The following is a 25,424-nucleotide window of genomic DNA, read 5'->3' on the forward strand; positions in this document are numbered from 1 at the left end:
CTGAGTGAAAATGTGTTCAGACTAGGTGGATGTATCAATATTGGTATTGGTTATTGGTCAAATGAGTTGTTACATATTGGCATATCGGAAATCAGCAAAAATCAAATATCCTGCATCCTTAAAAACAATCCCTTTGGATTTTTTTAGGGCTAATATTATTATGTAATCTTCTGTATTATGCACTATAGACCCTTTTACTGTTATTAAATAGTGACATTTTTTTGTTGGGCAGGGCTTAGCTTGAGGCAAAACGATTCTCCACAGACATTAGCTAATGCTAGCTAGCAAGTTCTGTTGGCTTGTTTTGAGTGGTGTGTTCAGAAATATTCATTCCAAGTGGCGGAGCGCACTCTGGCACAACCTGGACCATTCGTAATTCAGTGCACTGTTGGAATATACTGTTTGCTTAGAGCGCCCTCTAGGCACCAGACTGGCCGACCCGTATGCTCTCACTCAGTGGATGGATGATGTGACAGGATTGCTGAAGGTGGGATGGCCGGCTTTGTGGTTGATTACTGTGCCAATCTTACAATGGAAAACGACACTTGAATGGTTTCTTCCAGTTTGTTTTGCTATCAAAGCTAATGTTAGCGAATGCGCTAAAAAGTTAGCATTGATGGCCTCCGTCCAGTCCTTTCGTCTTATCGCATTTAACCATGGTTGTCTTTGTTTTTGTTAACCGACAGTGTGGGCTGTTATGCAATCAATTTTAAGTTTTGAGCCATGACTCCCCCTATTCTGGCTCTCCATAACACAAGAAGACCACATTTTAAGACTCTATGTAGCCTACAGCTCTGTGGTGGAGAGTCTGTTTTGCCTCCAGCTTATGAAATGATGTCATTTGCCGTCAGCCATAAAAGGGTCTACTGTATACACAAGCAATAAATCACTCCATAGTATGACCAACACAACACTGGATATAGTGTAAATGTAAACTGCTCTTTTTATAGACCAGACCTACATGTTAAGATGGAATTAGATAAAGTGATGCAAAATGAAAACCCTAAATAAACAAACTATTAATGACTGAATAAGAACCATTCTTACCTCCTGAGACCCAAACTTTATTTTGGTATGCATTTTAAAATTCCCCAAGCTATCTTGGATCAATAGTACCTGATAAGTAAAAAAAAAATTACACGGTCAACGATAATTACATCCCAGTATCCTTAAATGAGACAACAGTTAAGAACCAATGCCCTCAAACGAAACGATAATATAGTCCTAATGTCTTCAAACAAGTACTTCCTAATTAACAGTGTCTTGGTGTTAGTGTTGCTAAAATTGGTCAAATTTGTTGCGAGACTGACAAAGTAGAGATGGCTGCCACCTTGTATTTACATGGATTAGTGTATTATGATCTTAAAACCACTAGATGGCACAAAAAAAGTGTCCACAAATGAGGACAACAGGTCTGAGTTAAGTAGTGTGAAGTATATAGTCAAGTAAACCCAAAATGTGATGTCCTCATATGAGGACACAAAGTCTCAGGAGGCTAAAACAGGAAACTGCACTTTTACAGTATATTCCTCTGAACAGAAAAGAAGTCAAATCAGCCACAGATAGTAACTGTAGTTACAAGATATGCAAAGACACGCTTCTGCAAAAGACTGCAAATTAGTTTTGTGCTACTCTTCCTGTTGACGTTCATTTTATTTGATGGTGTTTGACTGATTGTTCTAATATACAGTGCAGATGAGCTACATATACAGTAAATCAACAGATTTAACTATGAGCACCTTGTGGTAATTAAAAGATTTCTTATTCAAAGCGCCAGCGACATGTCACCCAGAGCTGCGCTGACTGAAAAATGTTTGCGGGCTTCTAAATCAATCACCCTCAGAAATCTCAGTGTAGTTAATATGCAAATGTAAATGCCATAAAGTATTTAACTGTTGCTAAATAATGTAAGCTACCTACTTAGTGAGTGTGTGGATATCTGGGAAATGGTGCCAGCTCAGTGAGCACAATAGAACAGGAGCAAAATACAAAATGTTGAATATGGTCTCGGCCACAGTTATGACAGTTATGACCTGACTGCGATAGGTTGTGTTACCTGACATTGAGATGCACATGATCAGCTATGTTATTTATTGTGTCACGCCAATACTTGTGCCTGGCCAACTGGATTTATGAGACACTGAGGTTCATTTGCCCCCTAAGTGCAGTTCATTTGGGCAGGTGCGAACACAGCAATTGCACTCATGTGCGCACCGAAACAACCAGACTGAGACCCTCTTGAGGAGGTGGTCTCAGTCCGATTCCAACCAAACTCTGGTGCGTTTTTTATTGTACTGAGAACGTGTTCCGACCTCTTTTCAAACCAACTGCAGTCCAATTATGCATTGTTTGGGTTAAACATGAGCATGTTACAGTCCTGGAGGATTATTAATGTGCACCGCCTCCTGTACTGCCTTAATATGCACATTCGGCACCTCTAATGCATCAAGACATTGTTTTCTAGTTGGAGCCGTGCCTCGTTTTCAAACTGTATGGTTTGACTAAAATGAACGCAAGCAATATAGTCCACGATGACCAGCGCTAAAATGAACCTGGTGAATTATTTGTTAGGCAATGACATGACTTCTCACACAATGCAAACAAACACCTTTGTCTTCTCCATCCGGAGGAATTAATTAGAAAAAAAGGCATCTTATTGAAAAGGCAGCCTTGAAATCATTATATAATGAGCAATAAAACATTGTGGACTTAGTATCACATAGAAAACAAAGCCTTTTCCACAGCAGATTATGTGTGGAGACATATTGCAACATGAAGCACCCCCCTGGTAAAACTAAAAAACTCAAAGTTCTATAAAACCCACTAATCTTACTACGTCATACAGGCTGTCAAGGCAAGCTCAGTGCTGAGCCGGAGTAACAACCCAGTGCTCAAGGCGGTCAATTAGAGCTGCATGATCAAATATGTCAAATGCCGCATAAGGTCCCAAGACAAAGCATGAACCATCTCCAGCATCTGCTGTTTGAAGGAGGTCAGCCGGGGCTTGCTGGGAAATTTCTCCAGAACGGTACCATTTAAGAGAAGAGCACTTTGTCTAAAATGGCTGCTGTAATACAGTGATATAAATGTCAGCTTTGCCTGCTGGTAAAAACTGCACTACAGTTGATTTTTTCCTGAACGTTATTTTAACTTTGTCCTAATGGCTACTACCTGCAAGACAAGCAGCTGCAAATCACATTAGTAATGATTTTTTAATGTGATCACATTAGCAATAATTGTCGAGCTGGAGTATTGCCCTTTCATTAAGTAAACAACATTGGCATATACGATTTTTTATCAGTGAGTGATAGAAAAAGCATTGTAGAGTCAGTACTTGTCTGTACTTGAAAGAATGGGTTTTTTCCTGAAGTGGTCAAAGTACTGCATGCATGACAGCAGAGTAAAATGTACCAGTGGATTACTATGCATAGAAAATAAATAACAAGGACCAACAATGTCAAAATCATATGTGAGGAGGTTTGTAGGAGCAACATGAAGTGGACAGGTATACTGGTTTAAAATAGCTCTAGTCTGTCAGACTGTGGTCACAGAGAGTGGAAATATGAGTGGAAAAACAAGCAAGAGTTTGCTTTGGTTGGTTACAGAGAGATGGGCATTTTAAGTAATTTCCATATTCGAGTACTTGTGTCAAATTATTATAAAGTACACGAGGACTGGCAAAATATAAGAATACAAATGTAATTTGGCCAACACAGAAAACAACTGCAACTTGTTGCAACCAGGCTTCAATTGAGCTATTAATCCTTGAATTTAAAATTAACATAATAAGAATATGCAAACTTTCTGTTGCTGCTGTTACTCAGGTGAGACGCAGCACTGAAGAATCGTCTCTGAGCTGCTCTTGTCCCTGTCAGCTCAACGTCTGCCCAGTTAGCAGCCAACACAGCAGCAGTAGCTAACAGACAGACAAACTGTTGAACAGTCCTGCTTGACTCTGTTGTTAATAAAATAGATGTATGATAATAACTAGATACCGAGCCCAGAGATGGCGCCTCTTCACTCCAATAGAACTACTCACTTAACACATATGCCAAAAAAGTGTCTAGCTTCTGGTTTTATTTCCGGGGTAAACGGCCCACTGAATATCTGCAGTAGTGTTTCTCTCGCTAGCCGCACCTGCGAGTTCCGACTCAACCCATAGATCTTACATTGTGATTACTTCAGACATTTTAAATTGCTTTTCTTGGTTTGAGGAAAGTTTTACAAATATAAAAATGGATCAAAAATTCATGATAGAGTCATAATGGCCTTGTTTGCAGTTTGGGGTTTCCTGTCAGCAGTTTTACAGTTGTCTCTTTTATAATGGTGGCCTGTGAGGAAAATGCTTTTTGGGCCACAGGTGATTTTTTTCACTGCAATATGGCGAGTGGCCACTGGGAAAAACTGGCAGCAAGGTTGAGTGGTGCCTGGAGGGCTGGTTGATAACTGTTAGATAACATTAGCTATGTAATGCTAACAGTTAGCCCTTTCACTGTGTGTTCATGTGTGCGCGGGCGGACTCTCACCAACTGTCCAGAGAATTTGCATTTCCTAGGATAGTGAAGATGTGACCTGACCTGCCCTACTCTGCCTCACTGCCTCTGATTGGCCCATTCTTACCCTAACCAGTCTTACTACTCTTGCCTTATCCTGACAAATCCAGTCAACACAGGCACTAAGTCGGGGTGATATGGCCCTCAAATAATACCACAATATTTCAGAGTATTTTTGCAATAACAATTCTTGACAATATGACAAATCAGTAAAAATAACACAGTTTGCCTTCAAATATTCAGTAAAAACTGAACAAAAATGATCTCTCATTTCTTTAGTTTGTGAACAACAACAGTAACTCAGAGTGAGATTCAGATCCTGTATACAATATTAATATTGCCACTGATTAACTATTTAAACAGCTCAAATCATCAAACTGTAACCTGTGACAGGCTGTTATGCTAAAATAACTATCGTACATTCACATGTCATCGCGTAGGTTTACATTACCAAAGGTTTATGACAAAATCACTTGACGAGTCATGACACTGACTCTCATGTGCGAACGGCGAGAGAGGAGAGGGAGAGAGGCAGGGCTGCTGCCAGAGGAGCCGCTGAATGAGTTCCCTCCAAGCGGTAAGTCGCTAAAAGAGTCTGAGAAGTCCGGGGCTGTTCATAAAACATTCAGGATGGCACAGTTTATTCCACACTACTGAAGCCGCTCCTCCTTTTGGGAGCCACCGCAGAGTCGTTAATATTTCGCTTTCACCCATGCTTGTTGTTGCCATGGGAAACCGTATGATGTCATTATGTCAACAAGTCAAGTATCACAATATTAATTTTTCACAACATATTAAAAACTATACAAGTATTATCATGAATTAAATGATATGGCACACCCCTAGCAACAAGTCCAGTCAGAGAGAGAGTAAGGCTGATCATGTCTTCTCTATCCTAGGAAACGTAAATTTACGATTATGCTATGGAGCTCACACTCCTGCAGCAGTAGTATCATGACAAACAGACAGTGACAGTGACAGTTTCAATAGAATAAACATTAATAAATAGACAAGTCATGTTCACATGTTTGACGTTGGACAGTGATCGCTTTATTGATTGAATGAATACTTCCATCCAAATGGAGCACTCTAGTACCGAATGCCCATCCCTAGTTGGTCGGTAACCATGCTATCTGCTCATCTCCTGACTGAGTTACTGCTTAATTTTGAGAAGAACTTGATCTTTTTGCTTCAAATATATTATTGAAATTACGGTTTTTGTTTGTTTTCATAATTAGCTAGACCTAATAGACTCAATTATCCAACATTAGTTAAAAAAAAAAATCAGTATTACTGTGCTATAATTAAGTTTCCCCTGAGCAAAACTAGATACAGCAAAAATAATGAAAGAAGTCAAGAATGATAGGACGTCAAAATACCAAATGTATCTATTGAAAATAAAGAAACTCTCTGAGTCAGAATGGAAATGAAGGGGAGGGGAAACACTGCTAGTGGACACAATGAAGAAAGATTGTTAACTTGTGAAATGTGTGTGGTACCCAAGCTGAAATTAAAATCTATTATTCTGCAAAGAAGCTCCACATGCTGCACAATCCAACATGACAAATGCTCTCTGAGTAATTCTAAAAAACAAACAAGTGAAGTGAATACTGATAACCTGGTAAAATGTGATGACTCATAGTGATGGTTGGAGTGAGGAGCAAGGAGGGAAGAAACATACTCACCATGTCTGTATCCGACACTGGCCCAAAACTTGTCACAAAGATGTTTGTCCTCACTTCTGTCACAGTCTCTGAGGATAGGGACAACAAGGACCAGAAAACATTACAGCGAAGCCTGTGTACAAAAAGCTTTTCTGCAGCTCTGTCTTTGTTAAGCTGATTGTTTGTGTACATGACGGTGAAGTCTGCCTGTTGGCATTTAACTAAGCCGCTTCACACAAAAATTCAACTGTAATCAAGGGTTAGAGGAATACTTCAAACTGAGGAGAAACTAGATTTATGCACGCTTGATGGAGAATTTGTGGCGATGTTGCACAGCTTGTTTTCTTACTGTCTTTGTGCATCAAAACCATGTCAACTTTGTTGTGCCACAGAAGGCAGGTTTAAGAACATAATGCTGGACCAACAGTATTAGACATCTCCTAAAATATACACTCTAGCATTGCTTGACAGCATTGGTAATACTCCAAAGTGTCTGACCCAGGAGGGTTTCTTCAACCTCAATTTAGGGGCAAAAATGTTGCTGTGAGCAACTTCACAGATGCTTCTGAAAGTCTTTAGTTCAGTAAAACTACCATTTGTTTGGCTCCAGCTCATTTTGTCCACTACAGCATAAAATCTGCTTTGGGCCAGGCCCAAGTCTGCATCTTTGGAGAGACGATATCCCTTTTGACCCAAAATAATTTTAGTTAGCCTGCCCCAAAAACATTTAACAGTCCCTAAGGGACTACTGCGGCTCAGGAATAATATGCAGCAGTCAGCGTTAAGGATGCGGCTGTGTGTGTGTTTTTTGTTCAAGTAATGGGCACACTTTGCTGCTATTACACATTTCTACGCACATATTATAATCACATTAGGCATGATGAAGGCTTTTGTCGTATGAATTTGGCATGACTGTTACAAGGCTCATCTGCTCTGCATGTTCCTAGGGCCAATGCAGTTCTTTAAGCACAATTAAATGTATCATTGTACATTACTAGAATAAAATAGAATATCTTTGTTATCATTGTACAATGAGTTTCAGTTTGCAACTCCTACAAATAGAGGAGGAGGACAAATATACATTACTGAAAAGGAACGTGTCTCCTGCGCCCCCCTTGAAATCAACAGTATATGCCACATAGAAGTGATACACATCATCTGAAAGCAGGGAACCTGAAGATTAATTTGAGATACAGCTCAGCATGGTGTGTCAAGTTTTTCTAGTCACAAATCTGTAATAAACATTGTATTTTGGTTAGGCGCCCATTTAAATTTTTAAAGTTAAAAAAGCTGTTTAGAGGCTTTGAACATTATGATGGCTGATTCCATTCTTGATTATGTCTCAGAAGTGGTTGCAGCAATTTTGGGGTTGATACCATTTGTTACACAGATTTAGTGCCATTTTTGACTACTTGTTACTTGATAAAAAAAAAAAAAATCAAAAAGCCCTCCACAACACCACATTGAGACATTAAGACCTTGAGGAGCAGCATGGAAAAATCCATGCTGTGATTTTTGTTGTTTGGAGACTTCTGTAAGAACTGCATTTATGGGTGATTGGATGGTGAGCACATCTGTTCTGGAAACTACTGAGAAACCTTTTTATTATCAGTAGATCTGTGAAAGCCACACATCCTCTGAATGTGGTTGTTAAGTTTTATGAGGCTGTGATTATCACTGTAATACAATGAAACAGGGTTCCCTCGGTCATGAAAAACCTGGAAAAGTATCGGCAAAAATCATTCAAAATTTTTTGTTTGGAATGAAATTGTTACAGTTATCTTCTGTGGATAACCTTTAACATAATATAACATAACTACAAACTTGTTTTCTGCAGCTGTCGACATAACAAAGCCCTAATATGCACCGATGAGTGACAATGTTTTGATGAGCATTATGTACATTACTTTCTCCCTGCGTTCCGTCTCTCCCTCCATGTATGGCAGCGAGAGGGAATTATGAAATGTCATGGAAAATGTGTAGGAACCCTGATGAATGGCTACTCTGGGGACCAAAACCATCATACATGAATAAAATTGGGCTCATTGAATCCGCAAGAGCCTCAGCTTTCCAGTCATACCCAATTTATGCAATTCCAAGACTGTTTAGGGACCCCAGATTGCATTTATATTCAAATACAATTGGGTGAAAATAACATGTACTGCAAGAAAGGCTGCATGGCTTTTGCCCCAGACTGTATGGGATTAGCATGAAGTGGGCATATTTGTAAAGGGGAGACTCATTGGTGCCATTAGAACCCATTTTTTGTTGGATATCTTGAGATGAGAGGTCAAGGGACCCCTGTGATGCCAGTTTTACTGTTGCCAAAATTTGGCCCAACCCTTTCCAACAAGTATGATATGATTGGTACCAATGGATTTCATAGGTCCTATAGGTTCACATGATTTTACACGATTCACGATTTTAAGGTTCTTTTATTAGTTTTTAAATGTCTTAACGGCCTTGGGCCATCTTATTTATCTGACCCGCGTTTATCCTATCAACCCTCGTGGATCCTGAGGTCCTCCGGCACCGGCCTTTTAATTGTTCCAAGAGTTAGAACAAAAACCCACGGGGAGGCTGCATTCAGCCATTATGGCCCTCACTTATGGAACAGCCTGCCGGAGAGCATCAGGACTGCAGAGACTGTTGATGTTTTTAAGAGGAGGCTCAAGACTCACCTTTTTAATTTAGCTTTTAACTGATTTCTTTTACTCTTTTAATTCTTCTATTATATGTTCTTTTTACTTTATAATGCTTTTAAATGATTTATTTTTAATCTTTATGCATTTCATTATTATTAAGTTTCTAAATCTTAATTTATTTATTGATCATTATTTTATCTCATACTTGTTTTATCTTATCATACTGCCTTTTAGTCTTTTAGTTTTTAGCTCCAGTGTTTCCTCATGGGGGGCCTCCACACTGAGAGGTGTGCCCGGTCTGCCCGCGGGGACGTCGTCCTGGAGATCCCTCAGGTCGGGAGGACTGGGAGGCTCTACACCATGTGTGGAGTCCACCCCGGTCTGTCTGGTCGGGGTGGTCTCTGTGGCGGCGCTACCTGTGGCCATAGGCTGTGAAACCTCTCAGTGTGGATGAGCTCCCTATAGGTGGTTCTTTCCTCACCTGATTCCTCAGTGCCCAGCCATGTTATTGACTTTGTGTGTGTGTGTGTGTGTGTGTGTGTGTGTGTGTGTGTGTGGGTTCAATATGTATGTAATATTTTTGTTGTATGTTTTTATTCTGTGAAGCACTTAAAGTATGAAAAGTGCTATACAAATAAAGTTTGATTGATTGATTGACATGATACTAATACCTTTACTTTAAAAGCTTTAAAACTGAGCTTGCTATAGCCTCTGAAGAACAGTACTGTCGGCTGAAGATGCCAGCGTCCCTACGGACCGGAGGAGGTTAGAATAGTTCGAATAACTCAGCTGTGCAATGCAGGCTCCATTATTGCTTTTGTTCTGTCAAAATGATTAATGAATTATGCTTGATAGTGTAACAATGATCCAATTGATCATTACACAGTAAATTAGCCAGGTCTTCTAAATGTGATATTAATTACGAACAGTGGAATAACTGTTTCCAAATACTTCACAAATGATTTGAATATAAGCACGAAGTAGGGCATGATATGAAAGTCGTGACAGATCAAAATTTTCCCTCCTCAGTGAGGGCTGAATCAGCTCCTCTGGGCCAAATGTGTAAAGCAAGCTTTTGGGCCACTGGTGAGACAAATAGCTGCTCCCAGTGGTGCAACAACTAGAGAGTGATGAGGCTTTTCTCCAAAAGTGAATAGATCCTCGGCTCTAACTGCGTCCCAGATCTAACCGACCACCCACAGGTGAAGTCTCCAATCGTCTGGCAAAGGGCCCCCTTGAGAACGGAGATCCACTTCCACATTAATCATTCCTGTGACACAAATAGCTCTCACAAATACGTGATTATCACAACACCCAGTCAGCAGTTTGCATGGCGGGGGAGCAGGATGAGTCGCCCTGTTTCTGTTTACAACAATGCACTGGAGCATAGGGCAGAGCTAATAGATGCAGCTGAAAATGAAATTAAATGGTTTTTCTCCAGTTTCCGTCCAGTCTGTTTGTCTGCGATGGTCCCATGTGACTGACTCTCACTAGGACTGTGGGTGGTGGGGTACGGGGGTGGCCGACAGGAGGAAGATTGGTAGCCTTGTTCAGATACATGTAGAAGCTGCTGACTTTGACTGAGTGTTCTGGCCATGAGGAGGGCCCCATCTGGTGTGTCTGCAGGTTTGCAAGTTGGACTATTGAGGTCCAAAATCTAAACCATTAGCAGGGGTCTCTCAATCCTTTTAGTGAAATAAAATCTGCAGAATAATAACCAACATCTTGAAATTTCACAATATATTTTGACAAACAAGATGAATATAGATCCATCTGCGCACAAAATGACTGCTACTAGGCTGTCTTGCTACTCCAGGGAATTCGAATGTAATATCAACTAGATTTGGTACTATCCACAGTGTTTTGGGTATTGCTTGCATTGCAGACAGACACAACAGTGTCTCGGTTTGCTTGTGTCTGCAGTAAGAGAGATACAATAAGTGTTCTGCAGTACGCTGGCACCCTGATTGCAGAAGTCAACACTAATATAAAAACTAGACAAAAGATAATAATTTATCATATGTTTTTTAGTGAATTGAAAGGCAAGAAGAAGAAATAAATTACTTAAATGTGGCTATTTTGCTGCCTAATGAATCCAACTTGGAAAAATCTAATAGGAGTACAATGTAAGTCTTTGGAAAATATTTTGTATAGTCTAGAAGTCGACTGATTTATCAATTTGTTCAACTAATTTGTGCTAATAGGACTTTTTACAAACTATTTTTATCTGCGGAACTTGGCTTCAATAGTGGCCACTTGCTGTGCAGCCTCCTTCCAAAATATTAGAAAATACAAGACACAGGCCACGCTGTTATGTGGTTGCCCTTGTGTTTCCACAGGCCTGTCTTGCCTGTGTTAGCCTCTTGGGCCTGGTGGGAAAAGCCTGCTATATTTCACTGCACCACACAGGCCTGTAGAGTCAATCACTGCACTACAAAAGGAAGCCATCATCACTGTGAGCCCTGAGTGGCGCAGGCCTCAACATCTCCTTGCCCTTGGAGATATGAACCCCAGCGCAGAGGCAGAATATGACATTAACGTCTTGTGCCTGGTTCCTCTCTCTGGTTGCTGTCATGGAGTCCAGGTCATCCAGCCTGGTGGGTCTGCAGCCTGATAGCCACGCTCGTGGCTTCAGCAGCATGCAGTAGAGCAGAAATGACCATTCCAGCTGGCTGGCTGAGAAATGGCAAAGCCTGCTTGAGCATGTGGACTCGCTGTGATTCAGTTAGTTGTCCTCGGGGTGTGAATATTTGGATGAAATGGCATCAATTAGAGGGATTTCCACTGACATGTGCTTATTTGCCATTTGGGCGTGATTGAACAAAGACTTCTACCCAGGGGAAAGCAGATTTTCTGCAGAAAGTGACCTGACTTCAGTGTGATCCTGGTGTTAGTGCGCCGCCTGCATCAGTTAGCATGTCTCCTAGTGCCCACTAGCAGCAGATTTATATAGTTGCTATAGGAGACAGAGTGCTATGCGCCATACTCTGAAAACCATCCACCAGAGGAAAACAATCGGCACCACACTATACAACTATGCAAACAAAAGTCATGTAACTAGCTAAAAAAAAAACCTAGATTTCTGTATATCAAAGGATTACTTTAGTACTCTATATCTACCAGAGAAGAAAGATACACTGACAAACTGTGTACCGTGTATATCAGCTAAACAGCCAGAGGTGAAACATGTTAATATTAACAACTATTTGATCGAATCACCTGGTGAGATTATCTTTTAACCAAACTAAGATCAAAACCTGGCTTTGCATAGTTTAGTTAGCTTCAACCTCGACAGCTTGTGTGGCCTAATAAACGTCTCCACTGAGCAGTTTGGTACGGTTCAGTGCCGTATGCATTTTTTCCATTTCCATTTTGAAAAGTTGTGGATGGTACCAATGGAACCGTTCTGTACTGTCCCCATTTTTGGTCCCCCCTCTGTTGGGGTACCTAGCACACAGATCTGGTACTAAAAGGTGGAGCTGTGAACACTGCAGTCTGTTGATGGGTAAATATCGGACGGTCACTCTTGCTGATGGCTGGTTTTGAAGCTTTTGCAACTTCTGTTCATACTGTGGCAAGTTTTGCATATATTACTAAACTATAACTATAAATGAAAGGATGTTTTGCTGCCTCTTGCAGCAGCTGGAGTCTGAGAAAAAAATAACTTCATTCACTGGGCTGACTGCTGGCGACTTTTAAGGTGGAACGTTTACTTGTAATGTTACTCAATGCATGATGTGACAACGTGTATCCATCAGCACACCTTCAATTTGACAACTTCAACCTGACAACTTTAAACATAAACATATATTCATTTTAAATGGATTATGTGAGCTGTATATATCCCAATCCTCCCTCAGAGAAAAAAAGGCGTTGCAGAGCATTGTTCCTGTGGGCTCTGGCAACACTAAACCCCTGAGCTTGCCATGGAAGGACTAAATGCACAAACCCGCCATTTTTAAATACCCCATGGAGAAAGACTCTCACTGCAGCCTGTTCTATTATGTTCTGAAAATGTCGGTGTGCAACCCTGTTTTGTGGACGATGACGGAGCAGTGAGTGACAACAACCCCGCCCACATTTAAAAGTACTCTTTGCAGTGGAAACCCTACGGTCTAGGTACCATGTCTGAAGGGTTACTGTTGGTTCCAATGGCACCATACTGAAAGTGTTTGGTGAAAACACGGCTTAACTTACAACTGAGTGTCAGGATTCACAGTTTTTCCATTCTTCCTATAGACGCCACACATCTTATCGCTTGCATCCACTTTTGTTTTCTTGAAAGCTCAGTGTTTTTGGTTTGGCAGCTTAGAAAGTCTTAATTATGGGTTCTTACCCTGTTGGCAGTGCGTCCCACCACACAGCAGCTTTGAGGCATTTTTCTGTTTGCCAGCAGACAGAACTGACAAGGAGGCACCTTCACCCAATATAAAGTCAAAGAGAGCATTGAGTTGTTTTCCCCTGTAGTGTGGGACTTGTGACTTATTTGCGCCCTGTCCCCATGACAGGTTTATAGCGAGCAAGTGAGTGGCTTTCTAGATCCATGAAGTTCAAAAACAACCACTGGAAATAACCATTTTAGCACAGAGTTAGAAAAAACTAATATAGTGTTTGGTAATTATTACATCTACAAGCAAATTATACAATAATCCTGTTGTTACATCAACCAGTCCGTCTAGAGCAGGGGTGTCAAACTCATTTTAGTTCATGGGCCACATACAGCCCAAATTGATCTCAGATGGGCTAGAGCAATAAAACCATCACACAATAACTTATAAGTACCATCAGCTCCAATATTTTCCCTTGTGCAAAGAATTACAAGTAGATTCTGTAGACGTTCATCCTTTTACAAAACAGATGAACAGCCTGAGATATCTTCAGTGATCGAAAGTGTTACATCGTAGGCAACTGGACTTGCTTGCGTTTCTTGAAGACGTTTCTCCTCTCATCCAAGAAGCTTCTTCAGTTCTAAATGACTGGTACAAAGTTGCAGGCTATAAACCCTGTGTGGGTGTGGGAACCCATGCAGAGTCGTAGAGGTCACATGTGAGCTCTTAGTTTCAGGGTCGTTAAGGTCACAATGTTGACCCACCTGGCCACCCTGTGAGTCGTTAGGGTCAGGTGGGACCGGGGGGGGGGGGGTCCCAAGACTGCAAACGTCTTCAAGAAATGCAAGCAAATCCAGTTGCCTACGATATAGCACTTATGATTACCATGAGCTGGATGACTGAGAATCTTCACCGACATCAGTGCAATTTTAGCAGTATGTCTCAGTTTTTCCACATTCAGTCAGTCTACTTCTCACTGTCATTACATGTACATTTATCCACACACTTCCTGATACAGATTATTTTGAACTGAAGCTGCTGATTGACAATATTTTGCAAAATGTTCAATATCTTTAAACATGGTCACAGTAAGTATTGATCAGAGAAGTATATCAGAGAACTGTATTCTGGTCAGGGTGGAACAGCCTCTGAAGCAGACTTTTACAGGAAGTAGGTAATGCATTGTTTAACTTGCTCCTGAAACCTGGTACCTCTGTGTCTAAACATCTAGTGGGATGGACTGGACCCTTTGGCAGGCCTGTCTTGGTCCGCGGGCCGTATGTCTGACACCCCTGGTCTAGAGAATTAGCTGTTGGCTGCATAGAAAAGTCAGATGTTCTTCTTTTACCACAACCAAAATTAGGAACTACTCTATCCATTAAATCATCCGGAAATACCTAATGATCAGTTTGGTGAATAAAAGCCCTGTATGGTGCAGATTAAAGCGCTTAGAAATGTACATCAAACATATAATAGTTGATGTCTTTATAATGTGACTGAAAATGTCACTGATGCACATTTTCATATGTCCCAATCATCTATATTCTTTAGTTTCAATCATTAAAACACAGTGATCTGTATAACACATAGTGTTGCTTACCTCCCAGCCCAGGACGTAGCCTGTTGTCATATCCATCCAGCAGCCTGTCTAGGATTCGGGTGAAAATGGTGATATTGTCTTTGCTATCATCAGGCAGCGGCTCTCTGTGCCCGACTACTGCCCTGCAGGAAGAAATGGAGACAGGAAGGTGAAGTCAAAAGATGGAAATCATATAAAATGCAATAAAAGTTTAATGTAAAAACTGATATATTGTTCCACTGAAGCACTGAGACTGACATCCATTCAGTGGCCAGTGCTGTGAAAGCCTGCTGTTTGTTTGCCATCAGCCAGTGCAAGGTTTTGCAGTAACTATAGAGGTTTAAGTGTCTTGACTCTCCACCACACAAATAGATCTGTTATTGATTTATTAGTTAAAACATTACTTGTACTAAATGTCGGTGTTAATTAGTAATATGGGAATTAGTTATTTTGCATTGTGACCATGATCAAAATTTTACTTTAATTGGAAATATAAACTACTTGTGATGCAGAATTCGTTAATTGCAATCCAATACTGTAAATGTGACCTGATTCTGTTGAGAAATTGTCTAATTTCACCTGCTTGTTTCTATATATTTCTCTCACAGTCATAATCTCATGCAAGCGATCAGCCTCTGGCTTTAATCAATATTTGGATAACAGCGTCTGGTTTTGTTTGTTTTGTTCCATTCGTCTTTACAGGCTGGAACCTCCATATTTACACACAAAAAAAATATGCTAATGAATTCTTTCCCAAGAAGGAAATACTCTGCAGCGTTTTGTTGGAAAATTCATCATACGCTATCAGCCACTGGTTATTAATTTACATGGCCCACAATCCCCGGCAGAACAATATTGTGGTGAGATGAAAAGGCCACTATACTGTAGGTGGAACACTGATGAGTTAATGAGTAGCGTCTTTAATTAAACTTAAATCCCCCAGGGAGCTGACCTATAATATCCAAGTAATCCCCATCAACAACCGGTCCTGATGCGCTATCACCGACACAGCATTCTGCTGCTCTGTAAAGACGAGAGCTTTAAAGAATTTAGTGCTTGAAGAGAAACCCGAATTTTCCCTGAGTGTTGCTTAAAGCAAATCTGTCTTTGCTAGGCCTCTTAGAAGGGCTTTCTGTAGCTTAATCTGTTCTGTAATAACAACTCAACATAATTTGAGCTACAGCGCCATTAAAACACAAACTGGGTGAAGGTCACTACTTAAAATGTATGGGATTGTAATTACTATCACTTTGGGGTGTTTGAGGGTTCAAAATGACATTCTTGCAAGCTCTGAGCGGCACACATAATTTTTAGGCATTTGGGCAAATTGCTTCAGCCTAGCTGAGTGGTTGTTCGGCATATGTGGGCAATAAATAAAATATCAATTAAGCATCACGGCTCCCTCATGTTCCAGTGATCAGATTTATTTTGTAATGCTCCCCATGATGCACAGTTTATTAAAGCAGGACAGGAACATTTGTGAAGCACCAAAACTCAAAGAAAAAGGTACAGTTTTATGTGACGGATGAAGAAGGGAGCACAACTATTGCCGGTTTCGCATTATAAAGTTTAAATGGAGCATTACCACTCCAGTTAGGTAATTCTTCTGTCCCAGTAGTACTGATAACATTTTGTTATTTGCATGTTCGCTATTTAAAGTTACTCACCTTCAGATTTTCATGAGCTCAAACTCCATTTTACTTTTTATGGCTGACGTTTTTTTCCGCAATAGTCATTTAATGTATTCACATTTAGTAGTTACAGCTCTATCAAATAGCTTTTATAGTCAGTAGCGGAGTCCGCCATTCTTGTGCTGGTTTTAAATTGCCTTAACATGTATGAGGAACTCAAAGGAAATGAGGCATACATGTAATCCAGCGTAATCTTTTCTCACTGAAATCAGCCTCACTGTTTAATGTTAGATTTTCAGGGCCTCAGAACTGCATTAAATTCCCGTTGATGCCAATAAAACACTTCCTGCTGCTTCTCGATTAAAGCATTTATTGAAACACAATTGTGAAGCAGGCACAGGAAACACATTTTTTTTGTTTGTTTTTATGAACAGTCATTTTTAACAGTTTTGACTGTAAGCAGTTTTAAAGTAACATAGTTTTAAAATAAATATATGGAGTAATGGAAGAAGAAGGGAGCTGAATGAACTATTAGATAAAGAGCTGCAGGCAACAGGCTGCACACCTCCACCTCCTCAGTAAAGTCGCCAGTTTAACTGTTTCCAGCTGTGGTTTAAAAGACTACCGTGTGGGGCGTCGGTGGCTTAGTGGTAGAGCAGACGCCCCATGTAAGAGGCTGTTGCCGCAGCGGCCCAGGTTCGACTCCAGCCTGTGGTCCTTTGCTGCATGTCACTCCCTCTCTCTCTCCCCCTTTCACACTTGTCTGTCCTATCAATTAAAGGCTATAATGCCCCAAAAAATATCTCAATATCAAAAAAAAGACTACTGTGTGCAGCATAAAACCAGATCACCTTTGTAATGATTTTTTAATGGCATCCTTATTAAAACATGATTTTTGGTTCCACCAGTTGCTTTTCTGTTGTATTTCAGACAAAGAAGCTGCGCAAAATGTGTTTTCTAAAGTATTAAACCAGGCTAGCTGGTTGGTAACCACAAGGGGATTCAACCAGGATTGAAATCTTTAGCTGAAAACACACCGGTGTGGTGCGGAGCAACTGATCAATGACCACACACAGTTATTACTACTTTTACTGGAAGATCCGTACTTCTTCACCTCTTTGTTAGCTTAAAATCAGGTGTGGAGAGCTCCTTATTAAACTTGATATCTCACCTGAAGAGCCAGTCTCCAGAGCTATGACTCACCAGGTAATATCTTTTTGGCCATTGCCTTTATAATGACAGGACTGTGAATCGTTTAGCTGAGGATATTTCTTGACCTCAACGAGTCTCTCGTCATCCATTTGTGGGGGAAAATATGTATTTTAATCCGGGGGTGGTGAGTCTGGAAATGGGACTGTGGTGTAAAGTTTCGTGGGGTGGCGTGTCCAGGAGTGCCGAGGCACATGTAGCCACTGCAGGAGTGGGGTTGTACATTGAAAATAATAGGGGCATGTCATTTGATGTGCTGTGTTTGCTACCAGTGTTTTTTGGTCAATAAATCGATTGCCCTCCCGTGCTTGTATACTAGCGTATACATACCGTAGCTCGACTTCACTGTGTTTGTAAACATACTGCATGTAGCGTTAGATGAGGGCCTGTAACCACGGTATTTTGGGGAAATATGACACACCCACGTAGCATGTTGCTAGCTAGGTAACTTAATCTTAGGTCTGTGCTGCTAAGAGTCCCATTGATTGATGGGTGGATGTCATGCTGTTGTTGGGGCAACTGTGGCTCAGAGGTAGAGTGGGTCGTAAACTAATCAGAAGGTTGGCAGTTTGATCCCCGGCTCCTCCGGTCTGCATGTCGAAGAATCCCTGGGCGAGATACTGAGCCCCAAATTGCTCCCGAAGGCTGTTCCAGCGGTGTGTGAGTGTATGTGAATGGTAACTGAGTAGCAGGTGGCACCTTATATGGTAGCCTCGGCCACCAGTGTGTGACCTTGTGTGTGAATGGACCAACGTGGAATGTATTGCAAAAGCACTTTGAGTGGTCAAGACTAGAAAAACACCATACAAGTGCAGTCTTTTTACCATTTAACCATTTGAAACTAGCTGGTACTAGCTTACGTAAGCACAGGTTATATTTTGTTTTACAAAAGGAAAACATGATTTTGGTATGAGAATATGGAGAAACTGATTATTTGTGTTTTTTTGGCATATATTGTTAAAAAAGTGCACGGAATATTCAGCAATGCAATCTAAAAGGGTCAAAATGGATTTTTTAAATTTCATCTATATTTAAGAATTACAACTTTATGAAGAAAGTACTAATGATAAGCCAGATGATGTCAGATATTTGAGGCTCGATATCTCCACTGAGACAGAGCCTTTTAACACTAGGCTCACGATTTGCACCTCACTGAATAGGGCACAGCTTGATATATTCTGCTTGTCAAACGGGTACCTAAGTGCATAATTAAGCTCTGCCAAAAATATGTTAAATTATGACAGTGAAGCAGTGTACTCATACATATTTGAAAGAAATATACATTTCTGGCTTTTCATTTACGAACCTTATCGAAAAGTGACAGGTATGCATGTTTGAGGCGGCTCAGACACAGAAAACACCCCACACAAAAAGCCTCAGAAATGGCTCGGACGAGTTTAACTGCAATATGTAATATCTCACTTAACATGAATCATATATCAAACAAAAAGCCTCTGTGGCCTCTCAGACAGCACCAGTGGAAACTCAAAAATTAATGAGAAACCTTTAGTCCCTGTGAAACCATTCGAACAATGTCTGTTCCACACTAAAATATCCACTCCAGAGAAAAAAAAGGTACTTGTGCGGTGTGTAGCATCTGTGTGCTTTACTGAGGCACACACACGCTCTCTCTGACACACGCACACATGCTAACGTCTTCTAGTATGAGCCAGCTGTCTAAATTCCCTGATGAGGGCAAAGAAATGGGACGTTCCTTCTGAATTTGACATCATTTTTGTTAAAACACACAGGTTTTATAATCACGCTAGCCGCTTGTTTTACTCCCTCAGTCCCCCTCATTGTTCACACGGTGTCGATACGAGCATGTAAGTACCCTAAGAGCAGAAGAAAGGACAGAACAGTCATTATATTCCCGAACTATTCGCACATAAAGAAGAAAAATCTTTAAAGAGAACAAACTGTGCGTCAGCAATCCACTTTGTTGAATGTTTGTCTGAATTTTGCCTGAAGGAGAACAAGTTGCATAAGGAGCACAGAAGGTAAATGTACTGTTGCTGTAAACACTGGAGATGTGAAGACAGGCATCTACAATGTTTCACAAAGACTTACACTGTTGTATATCTACTCTCACTTCAATGTGATGCTATTCGACTTGCTGTATCCTGCATTTCTAAAATATTTATGCTGGTCATGGGTATAACACATAAATAATGTTAATATTTTATACCTGCCATGCTATCTGATTGCATTATTCTGTGTGGTCTCTGTGAAGTAGAAGTTTGATGGTTAAAAGTGAATTGTGAGTATTTGATCATGAGATGAGTGATATGTCTTTACCAATGCTGTGAGTGGTGAGCCTGGATATCTGTGCTGGTACTAGGCACATCTGACTGAAATAACCAAAAAAAACCCCAAAACAAAACATTTTTGTTTTTTGTTAGCAACATGATTGCAAGAAATTATTCACTGTGAATTTGCATTTGTGGTTTTAAAAATGTATAGGAAGGTGGAACTATTGTTGCACCAATTGTGGGAAAACTAACACCTCTTGATTCTTATAGACTGTTCTCACAGCAGCCTTTTAATCACATGTGTAGCTCATAACATTAATGATACAATGGCTGCAACCCATTTAGAGGGATCCTGGTATTGTGCATGCTGGCTCACTGCTACTTAACGGCGTACTGAGACACTTATTGTAAATGTCTAATGTGACTGTAAATCGATAACTTTACAACTGTCTGCCATTAGAAGATCTAATAGTGGAGTTTGTCTCCTAGTCTCCAACTTCAACCTGAGCAAATGTTTTAACTTGTCAGAATAAGTGAAAATACCTGTGTGGGTATGCAGCCTAGAGCTGCAATGATTAATTAGTTTCAACTTTTGAATTAATCACCAACTAATTTTATAATCAATTAATCTGTTTAAATAATTCTTTAAGAAAAAGAGTCAAAATTCTGTGCTTCTCACTTCTTAAATGTGAATATTTTCTGGTTTCTTTACTCCTTTATGACAGTAAACTGAATATCTTTCGGTTGTAGACAAAACAAGACATCTGAAGACGTCATCTTGGGCTTTGGAAAACACTGTTTGACATTTTTCACATATTCGTACATTTTACAGACCAGATAGCTAATTGAACAATTGAGAAAATAATCAACAGATTAACCGACAATGACAATAAACTTAAATTGCAGCCCTAGCGCAGGCCCTTTAAATTGTCAGATATAAACAACACGTACTATATGGCCATACCCTCGAAACAGCCCCAGTCCTAAAGTACGTGGACGTGCACTTACCGTAAGTTTGTACAGTTAAGTCTAAGGTGGGCAAGACGTTGGCTATCATTGCAAATTTGACATGTTTGTCTAACTCCACACTGATTTTAAATGAAAGATAATTAGCTGCTCAGTTTCATTTTTATATATCATGTGAAATCAATAAGAAGTCCAGTCAGCGATCCCCAACCACGGGCACTTGTACCCTCGGCGGTACGTCTGCAGGCGGTCCTTTTGCAGTTACCGTGGAGTTCATGCAAATATTGTGGTGACCCTGAACTAATCTGGAAGCAAATCACATATCAATTTGATTAGACTGCAAAAAAACCAAACCAAAACAAAAAAAACATTCATACATTGCATCAGCTCTAACTGGTGTTTCAACTGAGAGTGCATAAAAAGTGGTTAGCAAATGAGCCGAGACGTTAAATGAGTTAGCTAAATATCATGTGTAAATGACTGAGACGTAGCTAAAAGTAATATACAATATACAGTTCAAATAGTAAGCCAACCAAAAGCAATGGAAAAATGGATAAAATAGTTAACTAAAAGTATTGAATATGCAGTTGAAATGTTTAGCTAAAAGCAATGGTTAAAAAAAACTATGCACAAAAACTAAGGAAATTTGTGTTTGGTAGGTTAATTTCTTTGTTGTAACAATGCTTCTTGGCGATAAATCTTATACCATTGGAAAGCCTCTTTATTTCCCTTTTTAATGGTGCCACATTTGTGAACATGCATTTGTGGGATGAGCAGCAGAGCTGAGTATGTGGGTTGCACATACTCAGCCAAATCTTCTCTGCCAATGCTAAACAGCTTTTTTTTTTGCTGATGCATTGACTTGTTTTGAGGTTTTAAAGAAGAGGCTGGGAGCCACTGCTGTAGGTAATTTAGTGCTCAGCTACACCATCTAGCAGGCTACTGGAGCTTGGTCAAATCCAGGGTTAGTTAATCTGTTTTCTAACCTGTCACTGACTCGATAATGCCAGCACTACCAGCTGACATTATTGACTGTTAACAGTTTTTGTTCAATTGTTAAAGGTGACTTTTCTTTGCTCCACAGCTGTATCACAGTGTCTGTTGATTAGCTGATTGGCACAGGGTCAATAGTTGCTATTGTACAGGCAAAAAACAAATATACAGAGACTTCTTCACACCTTTTTATCTTCTGGTTTATTTGCAGCTTGTACACACTGTTGCAGAGGCTTACCTAAATCTGACATTTTACAGTATAAAATTGACAAGTCATGCTTCACAATTTGTGACAAGAAAATCACTGCCACATCCAACAACACCTCAGATTTAATGGAGCAGTGAAAAGTGCAACCCAAGGCAGCTTTGACTGGAAGAAAAAAACAAATATGGATTCTTTTTTAAAACCCTAAACTCTAAAGTAAAATTGTTGTGTTGATGCTTCAAAGCGAACATCTTTCACCTAAGCAGTCTGATGTCAAACATTTTGAGTCATTATGATATAAAAAGCTTTAATTTGGGATTTAGAGGTGATAGGAGTATGAGATTCATAAAAGCACACTAAATACAACTGCTTTCTGATGGCATCATTAGATGGGGCACATACTAAGTTGGGGTTATTATATGTCCTGGAGTGTATGGACGATTAAACAACTCCATACTGTGTGTGCAAACAGACTTTTGGCTTTACTGGCAGTTTATTCTCTTAGAAGAAGAGACACTCTGCATTGAAATGTTACCCTGCAAAAATAGAGTCTCTTAATTGGACGTGTTCTGTAGAAGTCATCTCTTTAATTATTGCTTAGTCCCATTTCTGCACCGGATTTGCAACATTCTTCAGCAGATATGAGGGGGAGTCTTTCTCTTTCAAAGATGAGACGGAAAATATTTAAGAGATTGTAAAATATTTAACTTGTGTGCAAATATGCAATGTTCATAGTGCACATATGTTCACAGGGTCCTAAAATCACAGTTTGTACAAACAAAAGCCTTTGTTGAATATCTCCATGCTTTTTATTTCTAACCAAACCTGAGAAGCAGGAGAGGGCACAGACTTTGTCGGGCTGGTGAGAACAAATGTGTGTGTGGGCGGAGCAGTCTGAGTTAGTGGACTGGGCATCTACTGAGTGAGTGGTCTGGATCTGATCTAAGGTCAGTGCACTGAACCAGTCTGACAGGTGAAGGATTGCAGGCTTGGCCAGGGAAGAGATGTAGTGGTGGTCTCTCAGGGCACACGGGTGCCTGCTGCCAGCCAGGAGGCGTGTGGAGGAGGTGCGGAGTGAGCAGGGAAGCTGGAGCAGAGAAGTGAGCAGTAATGAGAGCCGTTCGGGTGGCAGCGTGAGATGAAGGTGCTTCATGAGCGGACGGTTAGATTGGTGAAGAGGAGTAATCGTATAAGTTACAGTTCAAGTGCGCAAATATGTGTTCTATTCAGTGACTGATTTGACTTGTTTCATGGGGCCAGTTATTTTATTCTTCAGCTTTTGTGAATATTTGAAGCAGTTTAAAACAGAATCTTCTCTGTACACACAGCAGGGCACACTTTTCATTATCAGCAAAAGAAAAGAGCCCCGAGGGGACATCAAGAGAGCCCAGCAGAAAAGTCAACCAATTAAGACCTGAGTCAAAAACTATGGCTGGTGAAAGCATTGCTTCTCTGTCACCTCCACAGTGTGGCTACATCTGAACATTAGCTTTGACCTGCATCATAGACTGTATAAAATAACTATATATAGCCATGGTGATGTCACCCTTTGGCTTGTGGACCACCATTTTGAAGCCTTGAAGTTTGGCATTCGGGCAGTCTCCGTCTTGTTTGTGGAGCTGTGGAGCTGTGGTGGAGCGAGGGGTGGAGACCCTGTGGACACAGCCGTTGTATCATCTTGTCAATCACAAGCTAGCCACGCTCTAAAGTGTCTGACACTCACCTTTTAAGTTTATTTTAGGGTTGTGCGATATGTCCTGAAAATTATATCGCGATATTTTTAGGCTATATCTCGATACACAATATATATCTTGATATTTTGAAATCTCTGAAAAGCACTTCATCAACGCTAGAACTGGGAGACAAAATTACACATAATATGACTGACCTAATACCCTCTCTGATGTGACAAAATCGTAGGGATAACTGTTGTTTTATTATTTTTTTCAGAAAATATTAACGCAATGAGATTTTTGATCAATAACAATCAATAGTATGGATATAACTAAGTAGGTTAAGGTAGATATAGGAGACGATACATAATCTGATATCTCAATAACAATATGATATTTTCATATGACCCAGACCTAATCTTTGTTAGCTTAGCTTAAAACTTTATGAGCAGTGCAGTTGTAAATTTGCAATATTAAATGAAAACAGCTACCTCTGCCAACACCTATACTACTATAAATCTTAACCATTGTGTTGTCACATGTCAGATACTAAAAATAAGAATGGCAAAAGCAAATGGTAGACTCTTGGTGGTTACAAAAACATACTAGACCCACACCTTATCATCATGAATGTCAACTGACATCCTCTGGTCATAAACCTTAACTTACTGCAAAACGTAACAACTGCAATTGATTGCCATAGTATAGAGTTATGATAAGCTGTACTTAAAGTGACTTTCACCCAACTGAAAGACAAAATAAAAGATTAAATGAGATGGCTTTACTGGTGTTTTACTGCCAACCCAATGCCAAAAACAGCAGCACGCACTCAACATTAGCCCTCCTGCCTTATGTGATGTTATGGGCTTCTCAAAGAGCAATGTTTAGAAAATTAATGGGGGTATCTATAAAGCATACAAGCTGTTCCCTGCCTCTATTTATATACTATCCTTTTCCCAAAATACTGCTGGCTCTGTGGTGTTGGAATTTCTTATCTGATACACAATAGGAGGATCAACTCATGTGTATCAAATGAGGCACATTAGTTATTTCTTTCAGTGCGTTTGGGCTTTAAAGCATACTCAGCTTTATCGTCTGTTTTACTTTAAATGGGACCATTGTTTACAAAATTAACATCTGTACTGAAGAAAGTTTGAAACTAATGATTGAGGCAATAAACTCATTATGAGGTGATAAATCAAGTTAGCAGTAGGCTCATTTTGTCATTGACTTACAGTTCTTTTTGTGACCAGTGGCCCCTGCTGGCCATTAGAAAGAATGCGGGTTTAAGGCACTTAGCATTGTCTTCACTTTTCAGACCTGGAGATAATCCCTTGAACTACATACAGCTAAACAAGTTCAGGCTTCAATCAGCATGGCGTTAGCTAATGAAAACTGTCAGGCAGCCCTCTCATTCATTTTATTGAGAGTCTGGTGACACAGCGGGTAGAAAAAATGAAAGGAGCTTTGGCAAAACAACCTAGGTTTGTATGGGTCAACAGGATGTCAGCAAGGTGCTTAGTTGGCTAATACATCCATCCATTTTCGTAACCGCTTATTCTCTTGGGGGTCGCGGGGGGGTGCTGGAGCCTATCCACACTGACGTAGGGGAGAGGTAGGGTTAACACAGGGCTAACACATAGGGACAGACAGTCTTTCACACTTACATTCACAATGTGACGAATTAAACTATCCCCAACCTGCATGTCTTTGGACTGTGGGAGGA

At 40.3% G+C, this 25,424-nt stretch overlaps 1 protein-coding gene and 1 long non-coding RNA gene across 4 annotated transcripts in view; one reads left to right on the forward strand and one right to left on the reverse strand.

The window, feature by feature from the left end:
- Positions 1-25,424, forward strand: part of LOC125899045 (uncharacterized) — a 174,664-nt gene that overhangs the window by 69,465 nt on the left and 79,775 nt on the right. The gene's annotated exons all lie outside the window — the stretch shown is intronic.
- gabra3 (gamma-aminobutyric acid type A receptor subunit alpha3) overlaps positions 1-25,424 on the reverse strand; it is a 146,353-nt gene that overhangs the window by 52,265 nt on the left and 68,664 nt on the right. For all 3 annotated transcript variants that reach the window (XM_049593161.1, XM_049593162.1, XM_049593160.1), the window contains 2 exons: positions 14,791-14,912; positions 6,239-6,306 (listed from right to left, as the gene is read on the reverse strand). In XM_049593161.1, coding sequence (XP_049449118.1) covers positions 6,239-6,306; positions 14,791-14,912 — 190 coding nt within the window. The remainder of the gene's footprint in view (positions 1-6,238; positions 6,307-14,790; positions 14,913-25,424) is intronic.

Source organism: Epinephelus fuscoguttatus, linkage group LG12, assembly GCF_011397635.1.
Source record: "Epinephelus fuscoguttatus linkage group LG12, E.fuscoguttatus.final_Chr_v1".
Lineage (NCBI taxonomy): Eukaryota > Metazoa > Chordata > Actinopteri > Perciformes > Serranidae > Epinephelus > Epinephelus fuscoguttatus.